Genomic DNA, 18,646 nt, shown 5'->3' with positions numbered 1-18,646 from the left:
AAATGATAAAAACCATTCCAGGCACGAACCTCATCTATGTTGAAAATTTGATCGAGATCGGTCTGATGGTTCAAGAGTTACTAAGTCACGAAGGTAGTCACTTTCATTTTTATTTATATAGATATTACCATTTATATATATATATATATCGAATGGTTTGAGATATCAAATTGCTGTAAGCAACATTATGGTCTTTATGTCTGTCGGAAACCATGTACTTAATTCGACGTGATACTTGTCTAAACACTTTTTCGAAATAAAGTCCTTTGAGAAAAGTAAAATTTTCAATTCCTTGCAACTTTATTTTAACTTGTTCGAAATACGATATATGTGATGATGATAGTGTTTGGCATTAAGGTACATTTGCTGTGTATTACTCCTTCCGTCATTACTATTTGTAGAACTCTCCAAAATTTGATTTTTTCGTTCTGCATGTAGATTTGAAATATGAAATAACAAGACATGGTGCAATTTGAAAAAAGTATAACTTATATTAAGTTGCCAACACTGTTAGGTTTATGGTATCAGAGAGTATGCCAAGTAATATCCCCCTACTGATATTTACATGATAAAATATTTCAGCGTTTTTCGTCCATTAGTTGAAAAGTTACAAGGGCGTATCAAGATAAATGGGCCAGGATAAAATACTGAAAGAATGAAATCCAAAAGCAGGGTAAAATACTGAAATACAAATCCTGCTGATACATTGTTTCGAAGAGTACAACAGCTGTAACCCTAATTTGTAGGTAACTTCAATATTTACAAAGAGATTCTTTTACAATCCTTTTTCTTCTTTTTAATTGCAAATCCAAATCGTCTGGATGTATGAAGAAATATTTCAGTTAATAAATGAATTTATGTACAATAACCCATATTTATAATATTTCGGTCTCCTGTTATTCATAAGTTACAATATTGTCATTAAAATTAAATAAAATAATAAAATTTCAGCAGAAGATAACCAAAGTATTCACCTATTTTTATTTCTTAATGCAGATTATACTTTCCAATATTTCAGTTACATACACGTGTAACCTTTTTCGAGAATTAATGAGGCTTAATACATGTTATGTATTGAGATCTTCACATGCGTAATGTTTTATCTTCATTAGTCCTTGTTAAAGATTACTCGTGTATGTAACCAAAATATTGGAAAGTTTATTCTGAATTAAGAAATATAAATAAGTGAACACTTTACTTATATTCCATACGTTCTACCAGTAAATAAAATTTCAGCAATTCATTCAAACTGCAAACAAAAAATCTCAATAGAGTTTGCCGTCCCCTATAAATCACGTTTGGTCTACAAAAAAGAATACAATTTCCTCTACTCCGGTTATGTAGAAGCTTATGGAATTATTTAGATCAATTTATACTGTAACAAAATTGAACTGTGACGTAGTGCTCTAAAAGGGAATGTTAATAATGCATGTTTGGCACTTTCGTTTGAGGCCTGTATATCATTATCAACTCTACTAAAATAATCTATTATCTGCAAGAAACTGCTCTTATTTTTTGTACAGTTCGGTCTGAATTGTCTGTACATCTTCACAACATCCAGTAAACTAAGCGTGTTTTAGTTCTCTCTTTCAAGTCATTCTATCGCATCTGGTAGGATAGATCAGTAGACAGGAATGAAACTCGACTTACGTCGTGCCGTGTACGTCAGCAGCAACTGGTTTGCAATGTGTAGCAACAATACATTATCTTTACACAAATTGTTAGCAATATACAGTAGTAATATATTAAGATTGCTGGCACCAGCATAAAATTTGAAGTAACTGTGTTCTCATTCTATTTGATCTGTATTTGCTACTTCTTTGAACAATTGAATCTTGAATCAATATTCAGGAAATATATTATTAGCGTTTGAAATCATAACATCTACCTCTGTTAATAAACTTTTTTTATTGTATTTTTTTTTTTAATTTATGAATTTGCACAGCAATGATTGAGTCACATGATATAAATATTTTGTTGAACAGGACTTGGCAGCATTTTTCATGTATGCCACACGATAAAAAAAGCGAAGGTCGAAGCAGCAAAGTTGCTCCATAGTTGAACTGTTGCTTTATCTGATTTTCTACATACAAGAAACGATATTTTAGCTGCTTGATCATTGTCCATTGTGCCAATTATAGCATTTGCATTGAATCGAGCATAGGGCTTTGAACGGAAATCTGTATTTCTCCCCCAAGTTTTGTTAATTAAGTCTCAATAACAAACATCAACGTAATGAAATTCAAAGAGAAAATAAGTGCGATTTGGTCAGTGATCGAACTCGGGTTTATGGCTTACCTTGTCGATGTACTATATATTCCATCACCTACATCGGCCACATATTTTCTTTTTTGAGGTCGGTGCGTAACTATTTAATTGGTTAGTTGTTGATTTCTAGTTTTAACGCCGAATTTCAGCACCGACGCTTTGTAAGACGTGGGCCTATAGCTTCAGATTATTTCATTGAATTGTATTTACATCTTTTATCGGCAGCGAGGCTACATACAGCGAGACCTACAATTTAAATCGGAATCTACAGGCCGTAGTGCGTTCGATACTCTCCTACTGACAATTGAACCCGGGACCTCGTTCACCAAAGGTAGTGCACTGACCACTATGCCAGGGAAATCTCACGGCTTCAGATCACAGGGACTGTGCCACAACCACAACTGCGCTTGGATAACACTTTGTCTGTTAATAAACACTAATGACAATTGAATTATATGAGAAATGATGGAAACAACCAGTAATTATAGAAAAAGAATATTAAACAAAAGAAAAAAAAAGAAATTACATGGTTCAGTGGTCTGTTATATCTTTTAAATTCTAGTCGTAAGAATAAGGCAGCGTTTCCCAACCGATGTGCCGCGGCACACTGGTGTGCCGTGAATGGGCCGCTGGTGTGCCGCGCGGAAATCGAAACAAAATTATTAATTCTATAGTAATCAAATTGCAAGACATAAGGGAATATGTATATTTGTATTTCACACTACTATGAACCTCTACTATGAATCTAAAATTTTAAGTTTCATACCGTGTACAATTTTAATGTTGAAAAAGGTATTTATCATTGTTATGACCATTGTTGCTCTATTATTGTTGCAGACTATTTCGTAACCTGAAATTTTAAAATATAATTCAATACTTTCGACGAAGCAAACATACATACAAATTACCTACATTTGTGTTTTAAAAGTAAAAGAGATTTGTTTGTCCGTTCGTTATTTAGTGATCTATATTCTTAGTGAAAGGTTGGATGCAGTTTTCGAAAAAGAAAGCGTAGTTTTGCAAACCTGAGTCCAATATTTCATTGAATTGTTTTCTATTTTAAAATTAGAATGAAAAGTAAACATAATGATTAACCACGGGGGGAAACCAGTGATTGAGCTTTCTTTGTGAGAAAGGTCATTAATCACAGGAAAAAAAAATATATATATATACCACTGTATTTTATATTTACAAATAATAATATCTACGAGTGTGCCGCGCGAATTCAAGTTACACCCATAGTGTGCCGCAAGTTGAAAAAGGTTGGGAAACGCTGGAATAAGGTAAATCTATGTACCGGTACAGTTTTGAAACTACTTGATTAAAATGTTGCGTTTCATATATTTGAATTGTTGATTTTTATTTATTTATGTATCTTATCTTTTCAGCTGTTCCTATGCTTTCTGATAAATTAGAAAGGTTAACGCTGTTGGAGCTGGAGAAACAAGAGAAAGTTGATGAAGTTTCGAAAGAAGTAAAAGATCTTCTTCAGCAGTATAATGATCTTGTATCCTTTTTTTATGTTGCTCAGTCAAGTGTATGTTTTTAATATTGTAATTGTTTCATTTCTCTGGATTTTTTTTAATCTCTGTTAGTATTTGTTCATTTTCCTCTGGAAATGTCAGGCAATTTTCCCATGAGGCTCCGTACCTTACTGCTGGTGAAGAATTTCTTAGTATACAGTAACTTGTGAAGTTAAACATAGATATGTGTTCGTGGATATATGGTATGCCATAATTGTTGCTACATAGAAATAAGTAGAATGCGTCACTTATATAAATTCTTTGTGATTTTTTTTTTTATTATTATTATTTTTAATAATGCTTCATGTAAAACTGAACCTTGTGCGAGATAGAACTTGCGACAATAGCGAAAATAACGTTTGCAGTTTAACACATCATAAATTGGAAAATCGATAAAAAATAAAAAAAAGCAGGAAAAATCATAGTATAATGTACTATTAACGGAAATTCCATATAATATAACGCAGTTGCCTTTCATTAGACTTCGGTATATGATACTTCATTTCAAGTCAAATGATGAACTATCATAAATGAATTACCATTGTTAAACATTTTTGTGTATCGAACCACTTTACAGAGAATAAGGAACTTCTTCCCAGAGATACAATTTACAAACAGCAATGAGAAGAACTACGAGATAGCAGGATTTGCAGTCCACCCAAGCAAACTAATTAGTGCTTGGACACTGCTTGATTAGAAGAAAATAATAATATCTTCAAAATATAATTTCTTATTTTCATGCTTATAAGAATAACGATTATAAATCCATTCTTAAACTTTTTGTTTATTTAATAATGAAATCCTAAAGTATTTCTAAATCTTCTTTTACCACGCGATCGGCGCGAATGCATATCTCTCCGCTGTATCAAGCCATAGCCACCGGTACACAGATTACTTACTCGGAGACCCATATAAGTACATACAAGCCAGTCTTCTCTCTACTCTGCCAAGGCAAAATGCCGACTAATCGTTGCATGACAACTCACTTCAGCGTAACTTTTAAGCGATAAGAGAAGCCTCGAAAATGGAGCGCGAGCAAGCCTAGAGTATCCTTTCTCCATAAGGACAAGTCTGTAACCAAGCATCCAGTTCTCTGAATGGGCTGTCTCTCCTTGTGGTGTGTGTTTTGGCTGTATTGTCCCCCCTCCCTCTCTCTCTCTCTCTCGTTTATTTTATGTATATATATATATATATATATATATATATATGATGTTCCATAAGTTCATTTACATAGGCCATCTCAGTAACTATTGAAGATACGAAAAAATGATAAGAGAGCAATGTTGTTGGAAAGTATGTGTTTTCAATCTAAAATGTTGGAATTTTCGGAATTGGACCAACCGTTTGGGCTCTACACTGGTATAGCGCCCAATGTTCAAGAAAAATGGAACGTTGCCACGTCTTTGTTGGACAAAATTAAAAATAAGTGCGTGTGTTTTGGAGTATCCTGAACCAAGGAGAATAGAAGGGAGGCCACAATGAAGGATCTGAAGAAGGATCTCACGCAATGGCAATTCAAAGCAATGGCGTCACCATTAGAAGAAGAGGGGTAAGGTACGAAAAAGAAATTGAATTGAATTTAATCACAGCAAACTGGTATTAATTGCTTAATGATGTCAACGAGTCGCGACAAGAGGAAAATTGAATACAATTAAAAAGGGCTTAAGTGAAAAAAAAAAAAAAACACGATAAACATGAGTTATCGTAATACAAGTTAAACGGGTACTGCGACCATATGAGTGCTTTAAAACAGAAGCAACAACTTTTAAGCTATAAACTTCTTACAAACGTATTTTGCTTGGTACCAAGACAACTTTCAAAGATACAATTCAATTCTACTTATTGTGGCAATTAGATCCTGTCTCATTATTCAATTGTTGTCTCATCTAGAAACAGAAGCGCGTCACGTTTCCAGACAAGTTCAAACTAAATAGGTTAATTATCTCGTACCCAGCTGTTGGTGTAGGGGTAGTGTGCCTGTCTGGAACACAGTATTTGGGTAGGTCGAACGTAGGCACGAAACCTGTTCCGACGGGCAATCCTGACTAAGTTTTTTCCTGTTTTTTCTCAGCACCCCCGGGTACATGCCGGGATGGTCTCTTCTTTCAGGCCAGGGCCGCTTCCTTCTTCAGTCCTACACTCACCTAAAGGTTCGATGTGATCTCTGAGTGGTGGTTCAATGTGTCATTTCCTTGAACAAATAAATAAATAAATAATGTTTCCCAGCTGGTGAACATCATTATTCATTTTAAGGTCTCGTCTCGGCTCGTAAACTTGATATCTCATCTCATTTCGTTGAACGATTGTCTAGTGTCGTGTATGACTTTTCGAAACGAGACGAGACACGAGAATGTTCGTGGCTCATGAAAAATACTACTTAATTTATTGGAAAGGGATTAAAAATGTAGAAACCAGCTATTTGAGATGTACCATCCCAGCATTCGTCTAATGGGTGACAATGGTATACCATCCTTGTTCCTTTGACAATTGAATGATATGGGGAGAAAGAACTGCGACACTCACATAAGGAATCCCGCACCTAACCTAACTCAATCATTTCAAGTCACCTACCTCTTGGAAGATCCTGAAACAGTTAAAACAACACTGCAACTGTGCTTAGTCTTGATGTTCGAAGTGATGTCAACCTTGTGCACGAATTGCCATACAATGTCGCAAACTAGCCCTAACCCGTTGCAGAGTTTCAGTGGTAATACCAGTGCAGCCCTCGCGAATATTATGTCGTAGGGCATCATTTGTACGTGGGCGATCACCGTAAACAACGGATTTTTGTGGCCGTACAGAAAAAAGTCAAACAGCGTTAAATCAGGCAATCTCGGTGGCCTTCTGCCAGATCTCGACGCCCGATCCGATGTCCACGAAATGCTGCATCCAACCAATGTCGAACAATGATACTGAAGTACAGTGGCACACAATCGTGTTGGCAGTAAAAAGTGCAGGCTATTTGCGAGTGGCAAGTTGTCCAAATAAGGTTCTAGTATTGCTTGTAGCAGGTATGATAGGTTTAACCTGTTAATCCCCATTCCAGGAACACAGAACCCAACAAAACATTATCGTGAATTGCACATCACACATTTATAAGAGGGTCAATTTGATTATGGGAACCTTCGGTAACATGGCAATTGCTGTCTGCCCAATACACGTAATGATGTTTGTTAACAGTTCCATTAAGATTAAATGTGACCTCGTCGGGAAGCATGATGTTAACTCAAGATTGGGTTGTTTATGTTTTGTGTGCGTAAACCATTCACAGAATTCACGTCGTCAATCGGTATCATCTCCATGCTACTTCTGCACGAAATGTGCCTTGAAGGGATGAAAATGATGCTTGCGCAGAATTCTTTGGACAGACACTCGGCTAGTATTACTCTCTTGGGCTACCTTTCGTATCGATCACATTGGACAGCATGTAACTTTAGCCAGAATATTAACGAGTGTGCTATCGTCAGTTACAAATCGCAGGCTGCCAGAACGAGGTCGGTCTAAGACACTGCCAGTATCCTCGAAGCGTGTCAATAACGTACCAATCATTGTATGTGATGACAACGGTAGCTGTGGATGGCAATGATGAAACTGTTCCACAGCCGCACTTATACTCAAACCGGATGCGAAAAAGATTATTTCCGCTTTGTTTGCAGGTGAATACATAGTCACTATTCTTCATACACACGGAGACGTACGGTCACCAACTCAACAAACCACTTAAATGCAACACACAACGACACAAACAAAACTAAATGGGAATTGAAAAATGAGGGCGTGTTGCTTGTGCTTGATTACGTGAAACACTACCACTTCGGTAAAATAGTAGTATCATGGCACTATGGTCATTTAAGAAAATCGCTCAGTGCAGCTTTCTACAATATTTGACGGTTTCCTCCTCTCCTGCTTCTGTCTACCTTCAACGGGATTTCCATCAAAAAATGCACATTCGAATAGTTATTGTGTCCCAATTCAGGCCTTTCCTTTTCCTTTCTTCATTTATTTGATTTCCCAGTTCCTATACAGTTCGCCGTAGCTCAGTCGGTAACGCGTCTGACTACGATATAGGTTATTCATGTGGTCATGGTTCAAATCTCGGTCAGGACATTGATTCATTTTTAAGTACTCTCGTGTCTAGCGACGCTGAGGTGATTTCAGCCTTCTATTAAATTACGTAACAGTGTTTTTTTTTAACCAGTAACGATTTTTATGTTCTTTCATTTATTTAACAAGTAGATGACGAGCAGTGGTACCCCTTGCATGACTTGCTTTATCTTGATGTTATTCATTTGTGAAAGGAAAACAGAATGGTATTGTCACCCATCAGACGAATGCTGGGATGGTACATCTCAAATATCTGGCTTCTAAATTTTTAATCACTTTCCAATGAAATAAGTAGTATTGCTCACGAGACAAGAACATTCTCGTGGCTCGTCTCGTTTCGAAAAATCATACACGACACTAGAGAATCATTCAACGAAATGAGATGAGACATCAAGTTTACGAGCCGAGACGAGACCTGCAAATCAACAATAATGCGCACCAGCCGAGAATATTATTTGTTCAAGGAAATGATACAAGTAGAGATCGGGCCTCTACTTCAAGGTCACATCGACCCTTTAGGAGATTCTAGGACTGGAAAAGGAAGCGGTCTTGGAATGAGAAAAGGGACTATCCCCACATATACCCAGGGGGACTGAGGAAAACCAGGAAAAAGTTAGTCAGGATGGCCCGTCGGTACAGGTTTCGTGCCCACGTTCGACCTATCCAAATGCTGTATTGTAGGGAGACACACTACCACTCTACCACCGGCTGGGTACGAGGTAATTAATCTATTTCGTTTGAACTCGTCTGGAAACGTGACGCACTTCTGTTCCTAGACAAGACAACCACTGAATAATGAGACACGATCTAAGTGCCACAATAAGTAGAATTAAATTGTATCTTTGAAAGTTGTCTTAATACCAAGTGGAATACGTTTGTAAGGATTTTATAGCTTAAAGTTGTTGCTTCTGTTTTAAAGCACTCATATGATCGCAGTACCCGTTTAACTTGTATTACGATAACTCATGTTTATCGGTTTTTTTTTTCTCCACTTAAGCCCTTTCTAATTGTATTCAATTTTCCTCTTGTCGCGACTCGTTGACATCACTAAGCAATTAATACCAGTTTGCTGTGATTAAATTAAATTCAATTTCTTTTTCGTACCTCACCCCTCTCCTAATGGTGACGCCATTGCCTTGAATTGCCGTTGCGTGTGATCCTTCATTGTGGCCTCCCTTCTATTCTCCTTGGTTCAGGATACTCCAAAACACACGCACTTATTTTTAATTTTGTCCAACAAAGACGTGGCAACGTTGCATTTTTCTTTAACATTGGATTCTATACCAGTGTAGAGCCTAAACGGTTGGTCCAATTCCGAAAATTCCAACATTTTAGATTGAAAACACATAGTTTCCAATAACATTGCTCTCTTATCATTTTTTCGTATCTTCAATAGTTACTGAGATGGCCTATGTAAACGGACTTACGGGACACCCTGTAGTGTAGTGTGCAAAAGGCTTTGATCATGTGTAATAATTAGAGAGAGGCAAGTATGAAGAAAAAAAAAAAAAAAGAAAAGAAAATTCGAAAATCAAAAGCCTAAAGTATGAAATCACCTTCCACTTAAGTGACATATTAGTTATTTTTTATTATTTCAACATTATTATTTCAATAATAAAGCTTACGAATTTTTATTTCTGACATATACTTACCTCATGAGGGGAAGTCCATCAGATCGAGCTCCTCCTCCTTAAAAAAAATACTTCCTACTCAACATACATGTGTACACTTTCCTAATAAAACTATACTTGTTTAGCTGAGAAATGATTGATGTAACATTAAAAATTTGATCTTGCACACTTCATATGGTTATATACATGTATATATTCAAAATATAGGTGGCAACATGTAACAATAATCTTTTTGCGCGCAGAATAATAGAAGTTCAATATTATATAGACGTAGAGTTTTATTTATTTATTTATTTATTCATTTATTTAAGCGTAAAGGGCGTAATCGTCCGACGTTAAACCGAAAGATTTAATTTTTCTGTAGTATTAGAGCCGCGGATGTACGCAGGAAGTGGGTCCTGAGAATCCGGAACCACCAAAATCTCGTCCCTCAAGGGATATACGGAGTATTTTTTTTTATTTTATTTTTTTTTAAGTTAAATATATTGAGGTGTAATTAAATTCTATACTGTCACTGTCTGTCTTTCTGTCTCAGAAAGTAAGGTGAGCCTAATGTGAAGATATATCTTTCCGAAAATCCCTAGTCTCCAATAGGCAGGGATGGCATTGTACCTCCTCCATGGTTTCAAAAGATTCCATCATTTGTTGGAATCTGACGGGTTCTGGCCATGCCGTGGGATTCAGTACTTCGCAATGTCGGGACGCATCCTGGCATCAAAAGGAAGACGCCTCAAAACGCTCCTGCGCCAATACTGGAGATGCTGATATAGCCTCTCACTCAATAGGGGAATTCCCTCCACCAGTAGGTATAGCTGGAAGATGGACTTCGGTTCATCACTCTTGATCTTAGGATATAAGAAAGAAATCTTTCCTACTGGTCTACTGGTTAGAGCGCGAGCCTTTGGTGCACGGGGTCCCTGTTCGATTCCTGGCGGGTGAGCATTAAATTCATTATGGTGGTTCAGATTCTACCGTAAATTGTAGCTCCGTATCTCATATAGCCTCGGTGCTGAAAAGAGCTGCTCAACTTCAATAAATAAACAAGTAAATGGGGAAAGAAAGTGTGCTTATCCTTGAAAGTAATGCAGGGTCACGGGATTCAACGTTAGAGATCAGTTTAGATAAACGATACATACAGAATATGAAGAAATATGGAGATTTTTACAAGATACGAAAATTTTGTCAAAATATTATGAAATATGAACATTTTAAATACGCTATCCTGATTCAACATAGGAGAAACATTAAGATCCTTGTTCCCATTACCTTACGTAGTCGGGGCCGCGGTGGCTCAGTGGTAGAGCGTTCACCTCTGGTGCTTGGGGTCCCGGGTTCGATCCCAGTCCCCGTCAAGTGAACTTTGTGGTGGACAAACACCGTGTTCGTGGGTTTCCTCGGGGTTCTCCCGTTTCCCTCCCACTTCATTCCACCATTTCATTCATTACTCATCATCACCTCTCCTTTAGCCTCACCGGCATAACCGTGGGACGTAAAACTCAAAGATTTCATTTCATTTTACCCTACGTAGCCTATTTTAAAATAGGAAATTTTATATTTTGCCTCTCTCTAGTGATGATACTATATCTGATTCCCTAGAAATACCGTTTTCTTGAAGAGCATTCGAGAAACAAAAGAACTCGGCAGTTTCAGAAATACCAATTACAAAAATACGATTGGCTCACTTGAAGTATTAAGTATAACAGGCTGTTTTGTTGGGATTGTTTGGTGTTAAGTTATGACAGAAACTCGATTTGGACAACTACAGGATACAGCAAGCTAAACAATTCAATTAAAATACAGTATTATGATGTTGCTTTGCTACTGCACATATTCATGTTTCTTTCGTACTCATGACTTTTGGAACTGTGTAAATTGAAAGTGACCAAACACGACAAAGTATTATTCTACATAATGGAAAAGTAAAACGCAATAGAGAATTTCGAAAAGACGTTTGTTTACTTGCTAAATTGGAACTTGATTTAGAAGAAACGCAGTAATTATTTAGAGCTTTTGGACTACATTGCCCAGTATGACCCTCTCCTAATAAATTTTTGAAGATTGATGGTATTCAAAGGTATATTAAATTATACTCAAAACCATTAAATCGGACTTGTTGCCAGTACACTTAAAAAGGAAATTAAACAGCAATTAGGATTTTTTCTTTCCCATGTTATCTGGTGAGACAACTAGTGTCTCGAATAAATCACAATTTTCTCTTTCCAGTAAGTTTTCTCGCCCAGGTGAGAATATTAACTTCCAACGTTTCGAATGCAGACATTGTATTCATCTTCAGGGATTATGATGAAGAGACCAAGATATGTGGTCATACGAGGTGTGGCAATTAAATAACGAGACTGGTGTCATAAATGTGATATATTGCAAAGAAAGTTACAATTGACTGTTATCCCCTTCAATATACTCCCCTTCCCTATCTATATACCGCTGCATAGTCCTTCCATTGTTCAAAGCAATGCTGTAGGTCATCAGATGTCACCCTGTTCAACAATTCTGCCGTTTTTCTCTCCTCAGACTGAAACTGTTCCCTTCAATGCACGTTCCTGAGGCACCCATTCAGTCATTACGATACCCCTGATATCGGAAAAAACGATGAGCATTGCCTTCACTTTCGACTTGCTCATTCGTGCTTTTTTCATTCTTGGCGATGTGGGAGTCTTCCAGTGCATGGATTGACGCTTAGTCTCGGGGTCATACTGGAAAATCCATGTTTCATCACATGTGATGACACGTGTTAGTAAGTCTGGTTCTGTTTTGAGTCGTTCCATGACGTCACAGCAAATGGTCTTTCGAATGTCTTTTTGTTCCTGAGAGAGGTTTTTCGGGACAATTTTTGCACAAACTTTTGTCATGTTTAAATTGTCATGCAAAATTTGTCTTACTGTCTCTTTGTTAATGTTCGTCATGTCTGCGATCATCCGAATGCTCAGACGTCTGTCTTTCCGCACAGGATTCATTAATTTTTGAACATTTACGTCCGTTCTTGAACTCAAAGGGCGACCGGGTCGTTCATCATCTTCAAGCTCCTCCCTACCTTCTGGAAATCGTTTGTGCCATTCGAAAACTCGCGCACGTGACATAGCATTATCACCATACAACTCTTTTAACATTGCACAACATTCCGTCGATTTTTTTTTTTTTTTTTTTGTATTTTTTTATTTTTATTTTTTTAATTTCACCAGAAATTTGATGGTAATGCGCTGCTCAACTTTACTGTTCACCATGATTCCGGCACTACTACAGAACACTGTTCTCTTCGTGCAAGCCTGCAAAGAAAAGACAAGCTTTCAGAATCATGAAAACAGTGGCTGCTCATGAAGGTTCAAGATCAAAAACACATCATTAGGAATCTCCTTTCCCCCACAATCCTGCGCGAGGTGGACAGTCTCGTTATTTAATTGCCACACCTCGTATATATATATCTTGACTATGTAGACACGGAGCTATGAATGGAGGCCTGTGATTGACTAAGGGAAATGCTGGCCTTTGATTTGCTGTTGTTGTGATTACGAATAGTGCCTTTTTTATTTATTTATTTATTTATTTATTTCTTTGTTTAACTCCGACCAGGTAGGACTGAATTGAAACCCATTGTTTCTACTGAGATTGTGAGATGGCTATGGCTTTCTTTGTTATTTGTTTCAAAAATTGCTGCATTTGGCTGTATTTGAAAAATTGAATCTGTGTTCTAGCTCTAAGTTCTGTTAGTGCTGACGTTTCGGGTTCTCAAGTCTGATGTATCTGTTTGGTCTTTGCATCGTTGTTCTATGGTACGTCGAGTTTACTCTATGTATGATCTACCATATTCACAGGATATACGATATACTCCAGGAGTCACAGGTGCAAGTTGTCCTTTACTGGTTTGAGTAACTATCTGATATTGGCTGGAGGTTTGTCAATAACTCCTATACCATGTTTGGCAAGCATTCTGCTAAGTTTGCTTTATGTGTAGCCAATGGAAATCTATACCGTAGTGGAGATAATCCTCACTCTTTACTTTTTTCATCACTTTGTGTTTAGAACTAACGGTCAACTTTTTTCATCACTTTGTGTTTAGAACTAACGGCCATTTTATGGTCATGTTGATATTTGTAAGACTTTAGCCATTCTCAAACCCATACTGTAGACCAGTGGCATTTGACGCCCTCAAGCCTCCACCCCTCCTATTTGTATAGTAATATCAAACATGGATTCTGCATGCAGTATATTTCATTCGTGATCCCTGATAACACGATTTGTCTTATAATTTATTACAAGTATTACACAGCCATGTTAAAAAAAATCTTACTTCCCAGAAGCTTAATTTAACTCTACTTAAGACTTCAACGAATTGCTTATGTATTTTTTCTTCTTCTTGCGGGAAGGGGGGGGGGTCATTTTAATCAGTACATGCATTAAAATTTTGCCATCTACTGATAAGAATTGAAAGCATTAAAAAAGAAACAGGACTTTTTTCTTTTTTAATTTGAACTACTGCTTAACTGAATTGTTAGTGCACGTGATTTCGTAGTGCATGGTCCCTGGTTCTACTCACTAGCTTTTGCGGTGCTCACCCATCATCATGAAGTGTTTCGATGGCTCAGTGATAGAGCGCTCACTTCTGGTGCGTGGGGTCCCTGATTCGATCCTAGCTCGCGTAAGTGGTCTTTGTGGTGGACAACTACCATTTCGTTCATTATCATAATCGTCTCGCTTAACCTCCAAGTATAATCATGGGACGCAAAAAGAAAGATTTCATTTATATCATAACGCAGTTGCAGAACTACGTGAATTAAGAGAGGAACTCAGGTGCAGAAAATCAGAAATAATGACACCTGAGAGCCGATGCACCGACCGCATACCACCTAGTTGAACGTGCAATATGTGTCTAACCGTTACTATTCACACAGTGAGCTGTAGGGAGTTTAGTACTTCATCTATCTATTGGTACAAATTGAAATAAAAACCGGTGATGCATGGGCAGTACATCATCTTTATATATTATCTGTGCGCTTCTCCGACATGACAGTTTATTAGCCCCATGATATTTCCTTCTTGCTCCTATACTGCTGTAGGTGTATTAGATTAATGTTTTTTAAAGTAAATAAGTAAATACTATTTAATATTCTTCAAGTTCTATTTTCATGTAGGAAAATGAAGTTAGCACTCAAATATATAGTTTAGTGTTTTATCCCATGTTAAATAGTTCTACATATTCCGCGCAAAACGACTTAAATATGTACACGACTGCTTTTATGAAATTTGATTCGTTTCTACATATCTTTTTTATTTTCGTCAAAAACTGCATCTAAAAGGAATTGAAATAAAACAAGTTCCTTTGACAATCTCGCCATGTGACTGACGTCACTTGTAAACAAGGAAATTAGTTAGCAACTTTTTCGCATGCAGTAATAGTTCGAATAATAATAGTTCTTTGCAGGGTTGGCAAAAACCATGGTTTTTATTGAGAAAACAAAAAACTTTTTTTTTTTTTTAATAATTTTGTTTCGTCTTGGTGTCATTATGCAAAAACCGGGATATGTTGGAAGAGGTCACATAAGCTTAAACCGGAATCCAAACCGTTTCTCGGCTTACATCCGAGAGAAATTGTCCTCCATTTGAACTCGAAACCGGGACTAATTGGCCACAAATACGATACGTCTGCCGACTCACGAAGGACTCCTGATAAAAATACGTTGTACTAATCTTTACATACTTGTTAATATAATTGTGAAGAGTCATTTCAGAAGGACAAAAAGATAAACAATTGCATAAGTGGAACCATTATACAGAATTACATATGGACAATTTCAAAATACTGCAGAGTACAGGAGAACTAATTTAGTTCAAGTTAGTTTCCTACAACTTTGGTTAGTCCAAGTTAAAGAAATACGACGACTTAATTTGTATATCAGTAAAAAAAGTGAATAAAGATAGGAATTATCTGAGTCCACTTTGGCTCTGACCCATTTATACATAAAAAGATACCAAAGATAATTCTGATTTCAATAAATGCCTCTCGTGGGGTTTGTATGACACACCTTTCCCAAAAAAGTTCGGCATTTCGATGTATTTTATCAATAGTAGCATTATTAAAACGAAACAATATTTAGAATTTTTCTTTGCAATTGCATAATAATAATAATAAACAATAAAAAATAACAGAAGAAACATTCATAAACTTATAAAAAGCAAAAGTTGCTTTTGTAGCATTATCTCTTTGAGTAATGAATGGGGAATTTAGGTCTGAATATAATACGAATAATATACGCGAATGAAGCGTGATAACCCACAGATGTGTGTTCATCAAGATTTTACGAACACTTATACTTTTACAAACATTTTTCATTTTTTGTTTCAACTTTAAAAAAATAAAATAAAATAAAAAAAAAATAAACCAAGGTTTAAATCATGGGTTAAACCACCTTGGTTTAAACCAGTCAACCTTGGTTTTTTGGTAAGGTTTTATGTATTGACTGCAGTTTTTGATTGATCTTTTTTTCTGTGGACTCGCTTTCGAGAGAATATAAGATATAAAAATAGTTTCGTAAACAGTATAAAATAGGAAGCTTTCATAATGTTCTGCCGAACCTCATTTGAATATTATCAAGATAAAATTTAAGAGATACAGAAAAGATATCGTGCCGGACTTGAAAGTTAGATAGTTTTTTTTTTCTTTCTTTCTTTCTTTCTTTTCAAGATGACCAAAGGAATTACTTATATATTAATTTGTACAGATATTCTCTGCAAAGAGAAGATGCATTTTTAGAGAAACAAATACTTTTGCATCTGTAATTTATCGTAGATTAATCCTTAAGTAGTAGAGGAATTGTTTTATATTCCATAATTGCGTGAGATAAATGGTTCACTAGGTAATTCGTATTTCTAGTGCCATGATCTACCTTCACTATGTAAGCACTCTCTCAAAACCAAATACTTTAGCTTGGGAAACGTTATTGTTTCGTAAAATCACTGCAGAGTGAGTAACGGTAAAATATATTTCTTCGTTATTACTTAAAGATGAAAAGAAACCTTTAAGAATCTTCTTCATCCTTTAAGAATCTGTGTATCCTCCTCTTCTTTTGTCTTGTACTTCTGCAGTTGTTATGCAACTGTTCACATTTGTAGCTGTAGAGATGGAAGTGAACATTTTGTTTTAAAAAAGTAAGAGAGCTTAATAATAGTAATTCCATATATTAAAGATTAATCAAAGATAAATTACAGATGGAGGGGAATTTTTTATAGCTTTTTTTGAGAATCCATCTTCTCTCTTGCAGAGAGCACGTGCCAAAATCAACGTAAAGTTAATCTATTGGGCATCTTAGGAAAAAAAAAAAAAGTTTCTAACTCTCAAGTCATGCGCGATATCTTCGCATCTTGTAAATTTCGTCTTGATATAATATCCTGATGAAGCCCAATGAGATTAGGCGAAATATTGTAAAAGCTTCCTTTTCTATTACTCTTTATGAAGGGTGTTTTTTATTCACACATTAACATGAATTGAGAAATCATAGTACTGTAAAATCAATCAGTGTAAAGCAAGTGAATTAGGAAGACAGATTGAAGGAATACACATTCATTTGATTATCGAAAATTCCAAGGAGATTTCGGGATTTCCTATGACTTTTTGAAAGGGTTGTAAACGGTGTTGCCTATGTGCCACTACTCCTTGCTATTTTGGAATTAAGCTATTAAGTGCTTAGTGAAATAGAATTAAAGTTTTAGTTTTAATTTTTGTATTTTGCTTTCCTTAATTCTTTTCTTCAGATCAAGACATTAAGTAAAACGTTCGTTCAGTGGGATGATACTATAACACAGCATGAATTAAAAACACAAGTTAAGAAGACAATTGATTGAAGAAATACAGGTGAAACAGCACTGGTGTGGATTTTGAGAAAAGGGATTGAACTCTTCGTGTTTCGTAATGTAAATAGAAAATGATAGAAATTGACGATGTTATCTTCTCTATGCTTTATATGGAGATTCTTTGTTAATGGTTAGCAGCAGATGGAAGAGAAGGGATGCACATCGATAATGACTTTGTAAACCTGTGATAAGAAAAATAAATAAAAAGGGAGAAACGTAGTCATCACTGCAAATTAATTATAATGATAGTATGTTTTTCTTCGGTTGTACCCAATTGCAATGCAATTGGTATGTTTTGTGGATTAACAATGGAAAAAAATCATTAAATTTCTCCCATGAAAACCTTTAAGAAGAAGTCATTGTGAATTCTCCAGCTTTTCACAATGTTTTAAATAACATTCGAGGATAGTGGAAGATAAGAGGTCGAAAGTTTGTCTTCACAACGGTCATGGTGGATAAAAAGGTACTTTGAAGCTGCGTGGTTACTGTTTTTGAGATTTTGTTATCACTGTCACAAATAAATTATGGCATCATACATATCTCATGATCACTTTTTTTTCTTTCTTTCATAGTACTGTCTAGTTGCTAGACTTCGTGAAGCTCATAATTTGATATTGTCATTTATTTTTCCGTTATTTTGTAGTGTAATTAAACTGTAAATTCAGATATCTCCCCTTAAATTTTTCATTAAAAATGTACCTAGATACAATTTTGCCTTTCGACAATCTCATGACATTATTATTATTTTCACTTTGCAAATCACTGCTTTGATTAAACTGTAACAATAAAACCACTAATTTGTTCTGTAATTATGCTAGCACTGGTAATCAACTTGTTATTAAATGTATTTGGAATTGAAAATGCTCTTTTATTGTTTTTAGAATACGTTGAATACTCGCTGTTATTCTGCAGTGTAAAGTGAAGGTATTAGTGCAACAAGCGTAGAAGTGCAGAGAGTAAAATTTTAAACGTCTTAGCATTTTCGTTTCATCAGGAATAACTTTTCACAGTTCCTATAGTTTGTAGTTCATTGTAAATACGTTCTACAATTTTTGATTGCCCTAGCTCTGTCACTGATTTTCTCCTTTTTAATGAGCAAAGTTTTTTTTCTTCTTCTTTGGAGAAGCAACTTTTTCTTACAGTCAGAAGTGCCGTTTGCTGCAAATGGAATACACTTGATATCAGAGTCAGTTTCGTTACTAAATACTTCTAAAAAGAAAGAAAGGAAGAAATAAAAAATAAAAAAATAAAAACTTGTAT

The 18,646-nt window shown here is 35.8% G+C and overlaps 1 protein-coding gene across 1 annotated transcript in view; it reads left to right on the top strand.

Annotated features, from left to right (window-relative positions):
• DCTN3-p24 (Dynactin 3, p24 subunit) overlaps positions 1 to 18,247 on the top strand; it is a 35,755-nt gene extending 17,508 nt beyond the window's left edge. The window contains exons 4-5 of the mRNA XM_081745820.1: positions 3,657 to 3,775; positions 17,288 to 18,247. Coding sequence (XP_081601946.1) covers positions 3,657 to 3,775; positions 17,288 to 17,377 — 209 coding nt within the window. The 3' untranslated portion in view covers positions 17,378 to 18,247. The remainder of the gene's footprint in view (positions 1 to 3,656; positions 3,776 to 17,287) is intronic.
• The last annotated feature ends 399 nt before the right edge of the window (positions 18,248 to 18,646 follow it).

The sequence above is a fragment of the Thermobia domestica genome, chromosome 2 (assembly GCF_964235325.1).
Source record: "Thermobia domestica chromosome 2, izTheDome1.hap1.1, whole genome shotgun sequence".
In the NCBI taxonomy this organism is placed as follows: Eukaryota; Metazoa; Arthropoda; class Insecta; order Zygentoma; family Lepismatidae; genus Thermobia; species Thermobia domestica.
The sequence above is the reverse complement of the archived record's forward strand: the minus strand, read 5'-3'. Positions and strand labels throughout refer to the sequence as shown.